A 17972-nucleotide genomic window follows, 5' to 3' on the forward strand; every position below is an offset into this window, starting at 1 on the left:
TATTTTTTTGCTTCCTATTGTAGGCACATTGTCCATGCTGGATTGTAACATATTTCCGGGACTGAGCCGAGACTACATGGAAACAGAAGTCAATCTTTTTCTCTTACCTTTGATGGAGAATGATGGGGAGGATGCTTTGACAAGAGCAGGTGAACAAATGTTGTTAAAGAGACAGTACTCCTAAAAATGTACATTTTTCTTTTAAATTACTCACAATCCAAAATGCAGATCACATTTTATCTTCTTCAGTAGAACATTTACACTGAAATTACCAGGATTCTAACTACAGGGCCAGCCATAGTGATCATTCTGACCATTCATGTTATATTATTTGTCATGTCATATTTACATCTGAGATTTTAGAATTAGTCTTTTGAATGTCTGTTGTCATGTTTTATGAAGTCATTACAGTGCTTCCCACACATAGACTCTACTTGGGCGGGCCGCCCAGGTGTATAAACTTGCCCCACACCTACTTCTCGTTGTGTGTGCAAGAACTGTCAACACTCACAGATGATCTCACATGCTCTGCAGAGACGTGCCTTTTTGGCACTTAAAAATGCGTTCGTCCAGGTTTTCTAAATCTCCTAAAATGTCCAGGATTCGGCTTTTGGTTTCACATTCCAAGCCATCGTCATTTTTATTTTAAGCCTGATTTACTTTCACTCGGCTTCACAGCTGATAGCGCCAATTTAGATTGCTCTACAAACAAATGTTTGCATGACTATATAGACCAAGTAGAATACTATAATAAGAAAATATCCAATTGCAACATCAAGCAGCGTAATGAGCAGTTTTTAACATCAAAAAATGAATGGAAGTGAATGAGTTCGGAAGTCTCAAGCCAAAAAGATTCAAATGGCAGCGCCCACTCGTTGGCGGAGAATAAGGTGAATATTCTGGAAAAGGGCGGAGGGGGGATTCTTCCAGATGAAGATAGATAGAAAGAAAAGGAGGAAATATATAATGACTTTGATTGGAGAATCGTGATTAGCTCATGTGGGCCAGCTGTGTCAATCATGAGCATGTGCTCCTCTCGAAATTTAAATTTAGTCTTCACAAAACGTAAAATAGATAGGTTTCCTCATGCGATCAGGCTGGACATTAAGGAAAAGTCAGGATACTATAGTTATATGGGTTTATTTTAACAACATTATTAAATTGCAAAATTTAAAAAAGGTAGTTCTTTGTTAATGAGGATTTTGAGCTGAAACTATGGTCCAAAATACATTAAATACACGCCACTGTATGAATCACTTTGCTACAGGAAGCTTGCCATCTGGACAGTGGTGAATGCACTCAGGAGAGTTTGCTGAGGCAATGGATGAAAGACAATACTGTTGTGAATAATGTTTAATTCACACGTTGACTTAAGACCTTAATGTATCATAAAACACTACATGTATTAATATTGCTTTAAATATACAAGCTTTTTTTCACTCTGAAAGTGTCAGTAGCAGTCGAGTTGTGTTTTATCAATAACAAGCTTTGTTAATATTCTACTGAAGAAAAAGGTGAAAGAATAGTTTAGTTCTGTATTGTTGTTCATTACTCCCATTCATTCATTCATTTTCCTTCAGCTTAGTCCGTTTATTCATCACGGGTCGCCACAGCGGACTGAACCACCAACTTATCCAGCATATGTTTTATACAGAGGATGCCCTTCCAGCTGCAACCCAGTTCTGGGAAACACTCATTCTCACACTCATACACGACGGCCAATTTAGATGACTCAATTCACCTATATCACATGTCTCTAGACTTTGGGGGAAACTGGAGCACCCGGAGGTTTTTAGCTTTGCCATAGTTCTCCATTGCTCTTTAATAACCTACTAACTTGGTCTGCGACTCTTGTGCTGCAGGTTCAGGTCCTCCGCTCTTCTCTCTTCTGCCTGGCTACAGAGGTCATCCCAACTTTTCATCTCTAGTTTCTAAATTTCGCAGTCAGATTCTGGCGATGTCCCGCAGTCAGCTCTCACACACAATCCTCACAGAGAAAAACTGGTATACATATTGCTTACTTGTTTACTTTTGGAGCTGTATTACTTATTTAAATTGACTTTTTTACTTTATTTGTACTATAATAATATTATCTGCAACATTATTTTCATTCATGTTTGTGAAATTCATGTCATGTTAAGATTATTGATGTCTGCTGTGTGTTTTCACAGGTTTCATTATGCAGCTAGAATCTGGGATGGTGTTAAGAAGTCGTCTGCACTGTCTGAGTATAGCAGGCTGCTCTCATAGTCATGATGGGGCTACATAAACCTGTGAATTCATTAAGGAGAGCTGAGCCCCTGATTTCAGACAGGAGGAAGTTCTCCAGGAAAAGACTGGGCTACAGGAACGCAGGAGCACTGAATAAACTTCTGTGATGTCTGGATCACATTAGCAGAGTGCTGTGCAGTTTGGGACGAGTTGTCTGTATGAAATGATCAGGTGTTTGCCGATGTCCATTCAGTCATGTGTGACCACTGTTATTGCAAGATAAGATGGGCACAGATTCAGTCATATAAACGCTTTTGTTGATACTGTAAAAATCTGAAGTAACCTGTGATTTTTCTATTGTGGTCATCTGCTGGAAATAGCATCATTCAGCACATTTTGCTTTACAGATGTCTGTTTGTGCATAAACTTGTAACTTAGATACAGTTACAGCATGGTTTCTTGTGATTGTTTCATGAGATTAAAAAATGTGCACTTTGTTCCAACTTTAAGTTCTAGGTAGCATGATTTAATCCTGTCAGCCAACATCATGCCTCATCATTCCATTTGCACATGCTATTGTTGTTAAAATAGCAGTTATTATAATCAAATATTGTTTATTACTTTGTAAAAAAATAAACAAAAACTACCATAACTGTAAGATAACATTGCTGCATGACAAAATCTAAGATATCCCACACGGAAAGAACCTATATAAACATTTATGAACTTATATCAACTCTATATCAAAACCTATATTAAACATGTATGTTTATATAGTTTTTTTTCCGTGTGGGATTGTAGATAGAAAAGGGGAACACAATGAAATATTGGTGGTTTGTGAAAATACTATTAGTTTTAATGTTTCAGGTCTTTCAGATCTTTTTTTAATATTTCAAAACTTGTTTCATAAACCTGTAAGAAACGAATATTCTAAAAAAGTAATGACAGTATTCGTTAAATTTTTTTAAGTGTTGCGCATGCGCAATATAGATTTGTTGGCCGGACAAATTTAGGAGACGTACTCGCGCGTGCGTGCAGGAACTGAGGGAGGAGCTACAACCAAAACACGAAAATTATTAAAGAAATCGAATTATTCTCAGTAAATTCCTCGGTAAGAACATTTACAGCTTTTATTACGCACTGAGAAATATACTATAAGTTGTGAGAAATATACAACATAGAAGCTTTGGTGCTAACTCATATCAAGTACTTTTAAATGTCAGGTTTGTAGTGGTGTCATTAATTATTTCATAAAGAGAGATAACCGCCGTATGGGACATAACGTCATTGTTATGATTTCATAAAAAGGTTAAAAACCCAGTGACCACACCCTTTACCTTCCTGGGACAAGATTTACAGTCATGTTAAATTGAAGGAAAAAGTTTTGTTGCAGAACAAACACACTGAGCTGCTGAACAGGATCTTGCATTACTGGTGTTTACATATATGCAAGCTACATGTGTATTATCATTTTGCTGTATATTTGTGTGCTGGTCATCTAAACTATATTCCACCCTGTTGCTTCAGGTTAAAACAGGTGCTAATATGGAAGTCTTGCCGTTTGAGAAGGTGGAGCGTGTTGTTGGTGCCAGAAAGAAACTGCAGCAGAAAGCTCTTTACATTCAGAACTCAGTAAGTGGTGCACTGAACTCCCCCTGCCTGTGAAAACACACTACAGGACACATGCTGTACATCCCATAGTAGTGGCTGTATTTACTGTAAGAATAATGTTTCTTTAGTACTTATGAATAGCATGCTTTCATCTGTCTCAGTCATGCACATGGACAATAAAGCATGCAAAATAGGCCTGGCATTTACACTGGCTTGTTCTGAAGCTATTTTTAGATTAGTTCCTCTGGTAGTGCTGTAACAGTAGATTTATTTATTAAGTGTCAGGAATGGATTTACTACTTTTGGTACAATGCATAGCTAAATAAGGTGGTTGCTATGGTTACAGTCTTGCAGTCTTACATTTACATTTACATTTAGTCATTTAGCAGACGCTTTTATCCAAAGCGACTTACAAATGAGGACAAGGAAGCAATTTACACAACTAAGAGCAACAATGAATAAGTACTAAAGGCAAGTTTCAGGTCTGTAAAGTCTAAGAAGGGAAGTGTTAGTAATTTTTTTTTTTTTTTTTTTTTTGTACAGTTAGTGTGATATTCAAATAGGCAATTGCAGATTAGGAAGTGAAGTGGAGACTAAATAGTTGAGTTTTTAGTCGTTTCTTGAAAATAGCGAGTGACTCTGCTGTTCTGATGCAGTTAGGGAGTTCATTCCACCAACTGGGCAGATTGAGCGTGAGCGTTCGCGAAAGTGATTTTTTTCCTCTTTGGGATGGAACCACGAGGCGACGTTCATTCACAGAACGCAAGTTTCTGGAGGGCACATAGATCTGCAGAAGTGAGTGCAGATAAGAAGGTGCTAGGCCAGAAGTCACTTTGTAGGCAAACATCAGAGTTTTGAATTTGATGCGAGCAGCAACTGGCAGCCAGTGCGAACGGACTAGCAGCGGAGTGACATGTGCTCGTTTAGGTTCATTGAAGACAACTCGTGCTGCTGCATTCTGGAGCAGTTGAAGAGGCTTGATAGAGTTAGCTGGAAGCCCAGCTAGTAGAGAGTTGCAGTAATCCAGTTTGGAGAGAACAAGAGCTTGAACAAGGAGTTGAGCTGCATGTTCAGATAAGAAGGGTCGGATCTTTCTGATGTTATAGAGTGCAAATCTGCACGATCGAGCAGTTCTAGAAATGTGGTCAGAGAAGTTTAGTTGGTCATCAATCGTTACTCCAAGGCTTTTCACCATTTTGGATGCAGTAATGGTTGCCCCATCCATCTGGATTGAAAAGTTATGGTGTAGAGTCGGGTTGGCAGAAACTACAAGCATTTCCGTTTTTGCGAGGTTCAGCTGAAGATGATGATCTTTCATCCAGTGTGAAATATCCAACAGGCAGGCTGAGATACGAGCTGGAACCGAGGGATCATCAGGATGAAAAGAGAGGTATAGCTGGGTATCATCAGCATAGCAGTGGTAGGAGAATCCATGTCTCTGGATGACTGGTCCTAGAGATGATGTGTAGATGGAGAAGAGAAGTGGCCCAAGAACAGAGCCTTGAGGTACCCCAGTGTTTAGATGCTGTAGGTTGGACACCTCTCCCCTCCAAGACACCCTGAATGACCTGTCAGAGAGGTAAGATCTGAACCATTGTATAACAGTGCCCGCAACGCCCAGTGACTCAAGCGTAGATAGCAGGATCTGGTGGTTGACAGTGTCAAAAGCAGCTGACAAGTCCAGCAAAATGAGGACTGATGATTTAGAGTCTGCTTTAGCCAGTCTGAGATCCTCCACGACCGAGAGCAGGGCAGTCTCAGTTGAGTGGCCTTTCTTAAAGCCGGATTGCTTGTTGTCCATGAGATTGTTTTGAGTAAGAAAGTCCAGGACTTGATTGAACACTACTTTCTCCAGAATCTTGGCCATGAATGGAAGCAGGGATACTGGTCTGTAGTCTTGACTATAGAGACTCTATTTTATGTATGTGCTGTATTAAATGTTTTTACTGGAAAAAGAATTGTCTTGGGACATTTTGCTGAATGAATATGCAGGGCGTTTTGTTATAGTTTATCATTTCTAATAACCTACTATATAAAAAAAATACTTATTCAGTAATAATTAATTAAATGTCTGCTATGGCAGCAAATACCTTTTAGATTGTTTTAAAAGCTTTAATTTCATATTCTGTTCTTCTGTACATCCTGTTCATCCAAGAAACCTGGAAAAAGTAAATGTAAAAAAAAAAGTATGTATTGTGCAACCCAGCACTGGGAAACATCAATACACTCTCCCATTCACTCACACTCATACATTACAACCAATTTAGCTTATTTAATTCACCTACAGCGCATGTCTTTGGACTGTAGGGGGAAACCGGAACACCCGAAGGAAACCCACCCCAACACGGTTGAAAACTCCACACATACAGCAAAATCCACTGATTAAAATTTACTCAGTACTGACTTTAGTCACAGCCTTAAATGAAATTAGCTGCAATATAATACATTGAATCTCTCAAAATCTCAGCAGAGGATAAAATCGAACAATAAGCAACGCCACAAAAAGCAGCTTCACTTACTACAAACCTGTTTGCCCTTATTTAAAGAGGGACCAAATACTCTAAACAGAGCAAATTTTACTTTGAGGATTTTGCTGTGCAGAAATGCCAATTGACCTAGCCAGGACTCGAACCAGCAACTTTCTTGGTGAGAGGCAACAGTGCAACCTACTGCGCCATCATGTCGCCCCCTGAAATAATTGATTTTAAAGTATTATAAAAATGAAAACAGTAATTAAAATAGTATAATTACAATTTTTACTGTAATAAATTAAATGAAACCTTTAATGAAAATAAGAGATTTCCTATATGAAATAAAAGGACGCCATATTTACCTTGCTTATTTACAATTAATGCTCAATATTATTAATATTATTGTTATCATTATAATTATCATTTATTCATTCATTTTCTTTTCGGCTTAGTCCCTTTATTAATCTGAGGATGCCACATCGGAATGAACCTCCAACTTATCCAGCATATGTTTTACGCAGCAGATGCCCTTCCAACTGCAACCCATCACTTGGAAACATCCATACACACTCATTCACACACATACCCTATGGACAATTTAGCTTACAATTCACCTGTACCGCATGTCTTTGGACTTGTCGGGGAAACCAGAGCATCCAAAGAAAACCCACGCGAGCATGGGGAGAACATGTAAACTCCACACAGAAGTGCTGACTGACCCAGCCAGGGCTCAAATCCACAACCTTCTGGCTGTGAGGAGATTGTAAGACCCTCTGCATCATCGTGCTGCCCTTTGATGTTTCACTCACTCCATTTATATACCACCCACACATCTTCCTAAAGGGAAAGGATAGCATCACGATCACCCAGTTTTTTAAACCTTTTACTACCTACAGACTAAGGTTGGGCGATTTGGCCTCGATTAACTGAACATTTGAACTCGATTACGATTTATGAACCATTATTTCATTCATTAATTTTGCTTTCACAGTTCAGTTTTGTACCATAAATTTGCTCACATATTACATATTTTGAATAAAGGGGGCATTACTTGATTAGATTATTAAAATAATTGAAGGAAATACACACTATCTACTGTATATAGCTATGTTACCAACCAAAAATGCTAATTAAACTGGTGCCAAATATCAACAGTAAAAATGGAATTTGCTGTGGTAGGAGAAGCTGCATGAATCTTTGCCTTATTTAATAAATGACTTGCACATCAGAAGACGAATGCCAACATGCAATGAACACGTGGTGGTGTTTAAAGATGTCAGACGCAGAGCACAGATGCTCTTGACAATTCTGGAGGTCATTAAGATGATAACACTAATTCTAAAATGGTTAAGGCGCTTTAGAATGACCAAAACAACATTTCAGATGTTTTACAATGTGCTCAGCCGGCTGGTTTGTCCAATCACACAAATTTTTACTATTACATGACCTCTTAAAACAAAATCACATGACCTTTTTAATGGCGCATACTGGAATTTGTCCAGTAAAAGTGTTTTCATCGCAGTTTATGCACATCTTTTTTATTGAATAAAAAGTTGATCCAACTTAGTTATGCGCATTTGTTTTATATGTGCATTTTAAAAATGTATGCACATATTGACGTTTCCATCAACTGCTTTTCTTATACGCATCTCCAAAATGCACATAAAAATAGGGGGATGGAAACGTAGCTTATGATTGTTGAACATTAGTGTTAAACAACTGAAATTAAAGCACATATTGCCTAAATAACGTGCACTTTTGGAAACAAAATAAATTATTATCAGTGTTTTTTATGTTAAAAGCAGACAGTAAGCAGTATCTCTTCTAAATAACTCTTGCATATCCTGTTAATAATAGTTTAAACAGTGCATTCCCTGCAACTTCTGTGAACAAATATTTGAATGTAAATAAGAATTTTAATGTAATGAAAAATATGCAGTTCCGAGGCATCTCAGGAGCAGCTTTCAATCATCGTCAATGTACCATCATCCTACTTGACCAGAGATCAGAAGTATAAACTGGCTTCAGCCTAACAGAGCAGGGTCACGTGACTCCACACACGGTAGGGAAAATAATTTAAAAAATCGTCCTGGAAAAATTAGATCGATTCTAGGTTCTGAATATCGAATTAATCGCCCAGCCCTACTATAGACTGCCATTTTTTTTCACTTGATTGTTTCCTTTGTTTATAGGAGTACTGCAACAACCTCATCTCAACATATTACAGCTTCTCTGAAGACTCCAGTGATGAGGAGGAATACAAAATACCACTGGCGGCTAGTGAGAAAAGCTCTGTGTGCTGTGTTTGTGGAGACAACATCCCCTTCCTGGATAAACTGATAGAGCACTTTAAGACACACACAGCGGTGGTGTATTGTCACCTGTGTCACACAAAGTTTGGCCGTGTAATGTCACTAGCATTGCACCTAAAAAATGCCCACGCAAAGGACAGTCACTTATGTGAAGTTTGCGGAGCTCTCTTTAGTTGCACATGGCATCTCAATGGGCATATAGGAATGCATCAGAAAGACAACATGAAGGTAAAACCTGTTGTTAAAAGCGAGGAGACTGAAGCAGTCAGCATCGCCAAGACCTCAAGCTGCATTGATTTGAAAAGAGCAATCACCATGGATCATACATATTTTGACGCGGAACAAAATGTGGCAAGCAACACGTCCAGTCGTTTGCAGAAACACACTGATGGTGAAACTAACTCCATCGATGAAAACCTACACATTAAAACAGAAGCTGAAAGTGTGCCTCTTGATGAAGTGAAACAAAATGAAACCTTCAGCTCTTCGTCCTTTCAGAACCAAATAGAAACAGAGCACCTTAGTTTTGAACTAAAGGAAGAGAATGACAATGAGCTTGAAGACATGTCCATTTACAAAGTGGTCGCAGAGGAGGTCATTGGCCCGACAGGGGATGAAGAAAGTACAGACACTGATGAGGATGCCAACCCTGACTCGCTGCCCCCAGGTGACACGGCATACAATCCAGACGAGGACTTCAGCTCAGATTCTGATTATAATGAGTCTTGCAGATCTCAGCAAAAGAGACTGAAGCCACAGACGCCTGACAAGAAAGCATCTGTGAATGCGAATCGGGATTTGACTGACATTGAGAAGAAATTTTGCTTTCAGTCCGATTCTCCCTTTTGCTGCTATGGTAAGTTCGCCAATTTGGGAAAGCACATGGATGATTGCAGTAAAAAGCGGATGATGTCTTGTTGCCTGTGTAAGGTGGCATGCAAGAATGAAGAGTCGCTTTTAAAGCACATGACCGAAAAACACCCTAAGACTTCATATATCTGCTCGACCTGCCGCAAAGTTTTCCCTAGACAGGAAAATTTAAAAAATCATGTGTGCTTGATACCTAGAGGCAACATGGTCACCCCTCTAACCCAGTTACCCAACATGCCTTTGCCTTATAGCAGCGGTCAGGGAAAGCCCATTGCCTCTGCTTTGCACACCAATCAGAGCACTGTTAAAATTCTTAACTTTATTCCAGCAGTTAACAAAGTTTCCACTGATCCTCCACGCCCAGTGGCGTCCTTGGGGTCTACAGAAGCTCTGACGCTGCACCGACTGCTTCAGACCACTCCTGCGGTCACTCCTAAGGTGACTAATTTGGTTCCACAAGTTGTAGCTGTCCCACAAACTCTTATGAGATCCAGTTTCGCATTTGTTTCCCACCCTAACATTCCTGTTTCTACACCTTCAGTAGTGCGTCCCTTGTTGTTGAATCCACCGAGGTTGACTATTCGTGTCCCTACGCCTTCCAGTCGTCCTCTTCCAATTGTCGTTTCTTTTTCCCCCACTGTGAACACCATCACGCCTGCTCTGGTATCCTCCAGCAGGACTGCTCTCAGACAAAGGCCTGTGCCTAAGATTAGACCTGTACCAGTCAACATCCCGCCGGTCACCTCAGTTGCCTGTCCCACCCTGGTAAGCGCTCTTACCAGGAATAACCAATCTCAGGTTCCTCCTGCCCAGATTCAGGCTCCGTTACGAATAGTCGGCATGTACATGAACCACATGGCTCTGCAAAAGCCTCTCGAGCAGAGCTGGAGCTCCAAGACCATCTTTCCCTGTCGTCACTGCGGTGCTGTTTCCAGACAACCGTCGATGAGGGTCCGCCATCGCTACCTTCACCGTGGGTCAAGGTTGTACAGGTGTCAGTGTGGAAGGTCTTTTCAAAGGCAGCTGCATTTGCTGAGGCATCAGGTCCAGCATGCAGAGTCGGTTCAGTTTGTTTGCACGTGGTGCGGAAATACGTTCAAAGGGGCGCATGAACTGACCTCCCACAAACGGAAGCATAAGAAAGGTACGCGGCAAGTGAAGAAGAAATGCAAGGTGGTCTTTGACTGTAGTTGCGGACAGATATTTGCAAGGCCATCCGCGTTGTTGTGGCATATGCTTAAAAACACAAAACACACTGGAAGAAACCCAAAACCTGTCACTGTTTTGAATTGTTTGAATAAATGAGATGAAAGTAATATTTGAAACATTTCTGTCTGAGCCCGTCAACTGGAACTTTTTTTTTTTATCTTGATTAATTTTTGAAAAACACCTTCATTGTTGAGTGTTGTTAAGTGGTCAATGGTGGTGGATTAAATACAGTTTATTTAAGCCGTGACATGAGCCGATTGCCAAATATGTGACACTTTAATCCCTAAGTTAGAAAGAAATGTGAGCACTAGTCTAATTTGTGATGAATCTATAGAATACTTTTTTTACTGGTCAAAAATTGAGACTTCTGAAAGAATTCTGACTAGAAGTATTATATTTAAGTTCATTTTTTATTGACCAAAGAAAAATACAACACAATTTTCTTCATTTTAATAGGGGTTTTGTGTCATACATCAGTGATTAGTTCTAACTCTTTTGTAATAAAAACTGTACATAAATACACAGAGACATTTGTCTCTTGCTTTTTTTTCAGGCTTACTCAGCCTCTATAGTTTGGAAAACACAAAGTTGCGTTAACATGAGATGGCTTTATTAAAATGTGCAAAAATAATGCTGTAAACGTTTTTCAGTCATTTCCCCCATCATTGTTCACAATAGAACATGCAAAACTGAATTCCTGATCAACTTATCTGGAATCTAAAGCAATAAAATTGTTCTGCTTCCTTTCACTATTTTAGTTTTACTTTCCTGTACAAACAGCAACAGTTAATGATTGGTCAGATAATGAGTCAGGTGCTGTTCATGTGCTTTCCTTATACCAGCAGTTTCAAATGGAAAGGCATCAGTAAAAATAAGATGAAGTTCCTGTGAAAAGAAGTGCATACAATGGATATGAGCTGTCTCATATGTGTCCTCTTATGCTGCATACTTGTGTATATGCACCCAGTCCACTGTAAAAAAAAATTGTCCATCCGAAACAATAAAGAACAATTGTCCTAAAGGCAGTTTATCCAATGTTAAGATTCTGTCATCTTTTAGAAACCTGCTACTTGAGTTTCATTCTTCTGTTAAACGCAAAGAGGATGTCTACTAATGTTGGAAACCATTAACCATTTACTTCCATAGATTATTTTTATTTTTATTTTTTGCCTGCTATGAATGCCGATGTCTACCAGTTCAACATTCTTCAAGCTATTTTTTTTTTTTCGAAAGAAAAAAGAACTCACTAAATGTTAGGAACCATTTGAGGGTGAATAAATGGTGACTAAATTGTCGTTTTAACTATTCCAAATGTGTAACATACTTTTGTCCACCAGGAGGGGCTCACAGAGAGGTCTGACAGCATCTTGTTTTAAGCGCTTAACTTAAACACAGACTTCAGCAATAAAGGTTTTTCCTTTACACCAATATTCTGAAGAGCATTACGCACAAAAACTTTTCATGGTGTAATTAGAGCTGGCACATGCCGTCATTCGACAGATGCCCTGTCAGGTAAAAGGGGCTGATGGAAATTCAAGTCATTCCCAGATTTTTTTATTGGGGTTCTGTGGGTGCAGGTGGTTCTGCCTGAGTTAGCGCTGCTCTAAAAATAACTGTACAAGGGGAACAGGCTGTGAGAAGTCTGGTTTATCCCTGGGACCAGCTATTGTGATTGACTATGATTGATCTAACTTACATTTGAAGAAGTTTCCAGTAAGTTTAACCCAAAGTATACTTTGGTATGTATGCGTAGGGTATGTGTATGTAACCCCTCCATTTTCAACTCCTGCTCCAAATGGGATTTGAACTAGCATGCCAGACACAGGAAGCTGGCGCATAAAACGATGCTTAATAGCACATCATCTAGCATCAATTGCTAGTGTGCCTCTCAAGCCCAGCGGAGTGTGGCTTACACACACAGCTCTTATTTCCATACACTTCACTCCAAACTTTGATGTTGATGCATGCTATCGAATGGAGGGCACTTTAAAGGATGGTGTGTTGGACTGTGTGTGGTAAAGTACATATTTAAAACTAAAGAATACTTTGTGTTTATTGGAGACTTTGGAGTGTATTAAATTAGAGATATAAAAGTATCTGTCGACTTAGTCCCTGGTTTATTAAGGGTTGCCACAGAAGAATGAACCACTGATTACTCGGGTATATGTTTTTATGCAGCTGACGCAACTCAAGGTGCTCAGCAAGAATAATACTTCAAAAATTCTGAGATGAATATCTGAGACTTGGATTGGGAATGACTAACTTCCCCATTATCATCAGCAAACAGGCACTATAGGCTGAAAATAAAAACCAAAAAAATGACTTCTCACAATAATATAAATCACACCGAGGCCTGTGTGACGTGTGTTACAACAAATCTAAATTTGCTTCATAGCATAACACCAGAATCTCCATGTTATGGTTATGAAATAATGGATGAAGTGAAAGGAAAGTAAATCAAGTCAAACTTTTAAAGTAACCAAAAAAAAAAAAAAACCTTTACCCAAGTTCATGTTTGTAGAATTGAGAGACATTTTTAAATATGCGATAAAACTGTGGTTTTAATGGATCTTCTTAAAATGTCATAAAGATCTTCCATCAGTTCAAGTGGCTTGACTGTAGAGTGCTCAGCGGATGAAGACTGTAAGCCTTCCAAAGAGATGCCACAGGTCACCTGTGTAAAAAGAAAGACTTTACTACACAACATACTTTTTCACGATAAGCACATTATGACAGACTGGTGATAGCTAATTGTATTACACTGAAAAAGAAATGCTGTAGAAACTATTTTCACTCAGAAATCACTTGTAACTTTAACAAATAAGTACAAACAAATGATAAAACAATCTGGCTTGTAAGATATAGACTTGCTAATGTTAGGTTCAAGCTACATGTTCATCATTCATTTGATGTAGTGTGCTGTGGTGATTTTTAAAGGAGAATGGGCATTGTAATTTAAGAATTGGTCATTTTATTTTACAACAAGATGGTGTTTCTTGAATGCTTCATAAAGTCTTGATATCATTTTTTTCTTTGTTGGATCTGCAGTTGTTTAATTTTAAAAGGGTTAAATGAATCTTGCAAGTACATTCAACAAATATTTTTGCTGCTTGTTTAAACTACTTATTTATAATTAGCTGAATCAACAACATTTTTGAGTTTTTTTGGGACAACTTAATTGTTTTATGTTAAATCAACCTAAATTTGTAAAAAAAAAAAAAAAAAAATTAACTTAACGTAACCAATTTGTGTTGAGACAACATCAAGGTTAAGACCTAATCGAGGTTAAGAAATGGCTGTTATCTAATTTTTTATATTTCAATAAAGAAAATATAATTTAAAGAAAATTTAAATCTAAAATTTAACAAACAAGTAAATTCAGTTATTAAATCGAGTTTTTACCATCTACGACTTGTGGCAAAAGTTCTCTCTTTTAATGACCTTGAGAAGGCGTTCCATACATTTATTTTGGGAAGACTTGGCTATTGCAATTCTCTATATGTTGGCATTAGTACAAAATGCAGCTGCGAGACTTCTGACAGGGACTCGCTAGTATGAGCACATATCCCCAGTTCTTTTCTCTCTGGGCTGGCTGCCTGTTAGGTCATGGATTGATTTTAAGCTCTTAATTTTTGTTTTTAAATCCTTAAATGATCTGGCATCACCTTACTTATCAGACCTCTTACATGTGTATAATCCTGGTAGGACACTAAGGTCTTCTGATCAGTTTATTCTTTCCGTACCAAGGTCCTGGTGTAAGCGAAGTGGGGATCGGGCTTTTGCTGTTATCGCACCAAAACTCTGGAACGGGCTTCCACCCCATATCAGAAATGCTACAACTCTATCTGTTAAAGCGTCTCTATCTATAAAGCGTCTGAAACTCCATCTTTGTTCTTTAGCATTTGAGCCTTTTTAATGTTGAGGGGTTTGACTTATGTTTAATTGGTATGTATGTGATGTAGGTTTTATAGTATTGAATGTGTTCAGCACTTTGGGCAAGGTTGTGTTGTTAAAAATGTGCTATATAAACTAACTAACTAACTAACTAATATTATGAAGAAATTAATTTATTAGTTTTCACAAATTTAAGTGGATTGAACAAAACAATAAAGTTGCCCCAACAAAATCTCAAGACTTGTATTGTATGATATTTTTTGAGTGTATGGTTGGCGGCTGTCAAATTGTATTTTTGCAATAATTCAACACTCAAATAAAGGATCCCTACACTTATTTTGCACTTCACATGCTTCAGGTTACTGTAGGAGACAATGACCTTGACATGCCAGAAGACTACATTATGAAAACATGGCAAGCAACACTTTAATATATGAGGCTCTTAATACATTATTTTGGTCAATATGAATATGAGCTTAAAACAACTGAGTTGTTTTGGTGGCTTGAGAAAGCCATTATACTGTTATACTACATAAACTTCTTCTTCTAAGACTAATTTCTATATGCATCTCCTCCTAGACTGTTCATACTACAACCACCAAATAACTCCAAACCTCCAGTCTATACTAAAATAAGTAGATATCTTTACCAACTGATCCGATTTACGGTTTTCTGAAAGCTGACCCGGAAAATTCTAAAAAGTCCCATTGACTTAACATTGGACCAAACTTTGTGACCTCCTACCTTTGCGCCAGACTGTCATACAGGCTTAAGCTGCGGTCACACCGGGCTTTTCCTCCCATAAACTACCATTCATATGCATGCGAATGCGTCAGACCGGAAACGTTGGGTCATGCCTCAAGTTTCGCACGTTGCTGCGTGCAAAGTTCAAGCTTGGTGAATTCTGACCTGCGATATCGCATCACTTGACTGCGTGAGACCAATCAAGCATGAAAACATGACCTCTTTGGACAGAAATTTTAAACATGGAGCAAATGTCTTATAAGCTTAAATGTCTTATAAGCTTGTTTAATCCCGCCCCTTTTCGCAGCACCGCACGACAGAATATTGCATGCTCAAACTCTACTGTGACCGCAGCTTTAAGGTTGAGCTCATTTAACTCAGACTACCAATTTCCTGATCACTGATGACATTTCAACTTACTAGCCACAACCTAGCAACCATTTAAAGCACCCTAGAAACTGTCCCATAGATTTTCATTATAAAAACTGCCACTGACTTTACATTTGACATTCTGACAACATACCAATCTATACTAACAATGTACAAATCCATAATAGAAACATATCAACATACTAGCAACATGCTGATTCATACTAAATTCCTGCTAACAACAAGCTAGTTTATACTAGAACCATGCTAACAACATGCTAATTTATGCTAGAAACATGCTAGCATAATGCTAATTCATACTAGAAATATGCTAATTTATTTTAGCAACTGCCTAGCAACCACCCAGAACACCTTAGTAACTGCTAAGCAATGTCTTAGCAACTGCCTAGAAACACCTAAGCAACCACTCAGAACACCCTAGCAACACCTTAGCAACTGTCTAGCAACGCCTTGGCAACTACTCAGAACACCTTAGCAATCACATAGCAACTACTTTTCAACAACCTAGCAACGCCTTAGCAACCACCTAGAACAGGCTAGCAACTGCTTAGCAATGCCTTAGCAACCACCTAGAACACCATAGCAACTGCCTAGAAACCATTCAGAACACCTCAGCACCCATCTAACAACGCCTTAGCAACCACCTAGAACACTCTAATGCCTTAGCAATGACTTGGTAACCACTCATAACACCATAGCAATGCCTTAGCAAGAAACAAGCCAATCTATACTAGAAACATGCTGACTTATTTGTAGTTTTCTGTCTATGTCAACTGTTTCAAACTTCTTAAAAACTGCTTCAATTATTTACATTTTAAAACTACTTCAAACTTTCAGACGAGGCTTTTTTAAGCCACTATAAAGTTTGTCTATAAACTTTACCTTTCTAGTTTATTTTGACACTTTTATCTGCGCATATGTCATGTTTGTTTGTCCTGTTTAGTAAATCTGCCCGTAATGTGAACAATTTTAAAGTAAAGACTGATAAATACATGTCCTGTAAGACATACTCTGCTAATCCTCATTTGATTCTTCATGTTTTACAGTGTACCTGTAGTCCAGTCTGCGGTGATGTAGCGCCTGTGTGAGCAGCTCCGAGGTGTTTTGGAAGGAGCGTCTCAGTTCATCCAGCTTCTGCTCCATGGAGATGATTCGCTGCTCCAGCTCGTGATAAGAGCTGTTCCAGTTTGCACTCAGATCACACATGATCATCTGCATCTGTTTAAGGACAAGGTAATGTGTTTTCTTAGATTTGCTGCAGCAGAATAAAACAAAGGGGATTTAGGACATGCTCACACAGTAGCCCAGTACAATTTGATTCCTTCATTCATTTTACTTCAGCTTAATCCTTTATTTATCAGGGGTTGCCACAACGCAATGAACCACTTACTATTCCGCCATATGTTTTACACAGCGAATGCCCTTCAAGCCACAACCCAGCATTGGGAAACACCCATACACTCTTACATTTACACACACACACTCAGTCAATTTAGTTCATCCAATTCACCTATGGCGCATGTCTTTGGACTGTGGGGGAAACCAGAGCACTCGAAGAAAACCCATGTAAACATGGGGGGATCATGCAAACTCTATACAGAAATGCCAACAGACCCAGCCGGGACTCGAACCAGCGACCATCTTGCTGTGAGGCGAAAGTGCTAACCACTGAGCCACTGTGCCGCCCAGATTGATTGATTGATTGATTTAATAATTTTTTTTTTCATCTTAGTCTCTTTATTAATCCGGGGTTGCCACAGCAGAATGAACCGCCACGTTTTTACACAGCGGATGCCCTTCCAGCCGCAACTCATCTCTGGGAAACATCGTCTCACACTCATTCACACTCATACACAATGGACAATTTAGCCTACCCAATTCACCTATACCAGATTGATTTACTTATACTTTAATATTAAAGTATTCAGTATAAAGTTTGATTTATTAATACTTAATGCATTGATATTAGGAATCATTAATAATCTAATTAATGGTAGTGTTGTGTTGCTAATCGAGACTAAAAGCAAGAGGAGACCATAAACGTCACTTTCTTGACCTCAAGAGAAGTACTAGTGACTTATGCTAGAAGACTGATGCCTCCAAATATTTCCCTGGAATGTTTGAAACCAGCGTGTTATGGTGCAAGTACAATCAGAGAGGTTAAATTGGTGTCATGACCCGGACTGGAGTTATACCTTTACAGGGGTGAGTGTAACAGATGCCAGCTAGGTAGAGCTGTAAAAATAAACAAAAATAAATA

General features: G+C 38.7%; 3 protein-coding genes and 1 long non-coding RNA gene across 12 annotated transcripts in view; 3 read left to right on the forward strand and 1 right to left on the reverse strand.

Annotated features, from left to right (window-relative positions):
• Positions 1-2714, forward strand: part of smg9 (SMG9 nonsense mediated mRNA decay factor) — a 12135-nt gene extending 9421 nt beyond the window's left edge. Inside the window, exons 11-13 of the mRNA XM_001923780.9 lie at positions 24-149; positions 1863-2004; positions 2172-2714. Coding sequence (XP_001923815.2) covers positions 24-149; positions 1863-2004; positions 2172-2250 — 347 coding nt within the window. The 3' untranslated portion in view covers positions 2251-2714. The remainder of the gene's footprint in view (positions 1-23; positions 150-1862; positions 2005-2171) is intronic.
• A 533-nt stretch (positions 2715-3247) lies between these two features.
• si:dkey-79d12.4 lies at positions 3248-11719 on the forward strand. 2 transcript variants are annotated; one of them, XM_073925397.1, is made up of 3 exons: positions 3248-3434; positions 3739-3843; positions 8486-11719. In XM_073925397.1, the coding sequence occupies exons 2-3, from the start codon at positions 3757-3759 to the stop codon at positions 10778-10780; spliced, it is 2382 nt and encodes a 793-aa protein (XP_073781498.1). In that variant the 5' UTR covers positions 3248-3434; positions 3739-3756; the 3' UTR covers positions 10781-11719. The 2 variants fall into 2 exon arrangements, with proteins under 2 accessions (XP_073781498.1, XP_002664939.2); XM_002664893.6 differs by having other exon boundaries at positions 3248-3322.
• Positions 11076-17972, reverse strand: part of kcnn4 (potassium intermediate/small conductance calcium-activated channel, subfamily N, member 4) — a 75809-nt gene continuing 68912 nt past the window's right edge. For all 8 annotated transcript variants that reach the window (XR_012391640.1, XR_012391642.1, XR_012391641.1 and 5 more), the window contains 2 exons: positions 16764-16930; positions 11076-13358 (listed from right to left, as the gene is read on the reverse strand). Coding sequence is in view for 4 of the 8 variants with exons in the window: in XM_073925407.1 (XP_073781508.1) it covers positions 13355-13358; positions 16764-16930 (171 nt within the window). In the remaining 4 variants the exon portion in view is untranslated. The remainder of the gene's footprint in view (positions 13359-16763; positions 16931-17972) is intronic.
• LOC141378062 (uncharacterized) overlaps positions 16807-17972 on the forward strand; it is a 40993-nt gene continuing 39827 nt past the window's right edge. The window contains exon 1 of the long non-coding RNA XR_012391649.1: positions 16807-16945. This is a non-coding gene — a long non-coding RNA (uncharacterized lncRNA). The remainder of the gene's footprint in view (positions 16946-17972) is intronic.

The sequence above is a fragment of the Danio rerio genome, chromosome 16, assembly GCF_049306965.1.
Source record: "Danio rerio strain Tuebingen ecotype United States chromosome 16, GRCz12tu, whole genome shotgun sequence".
NCBI classification, from domain to species: domain Eukaryota; kingdom Metazoa; phylum Chordata; class Actinopteri; order Cypriniformes; family Danionidae; genus Danio; species Danio rerio.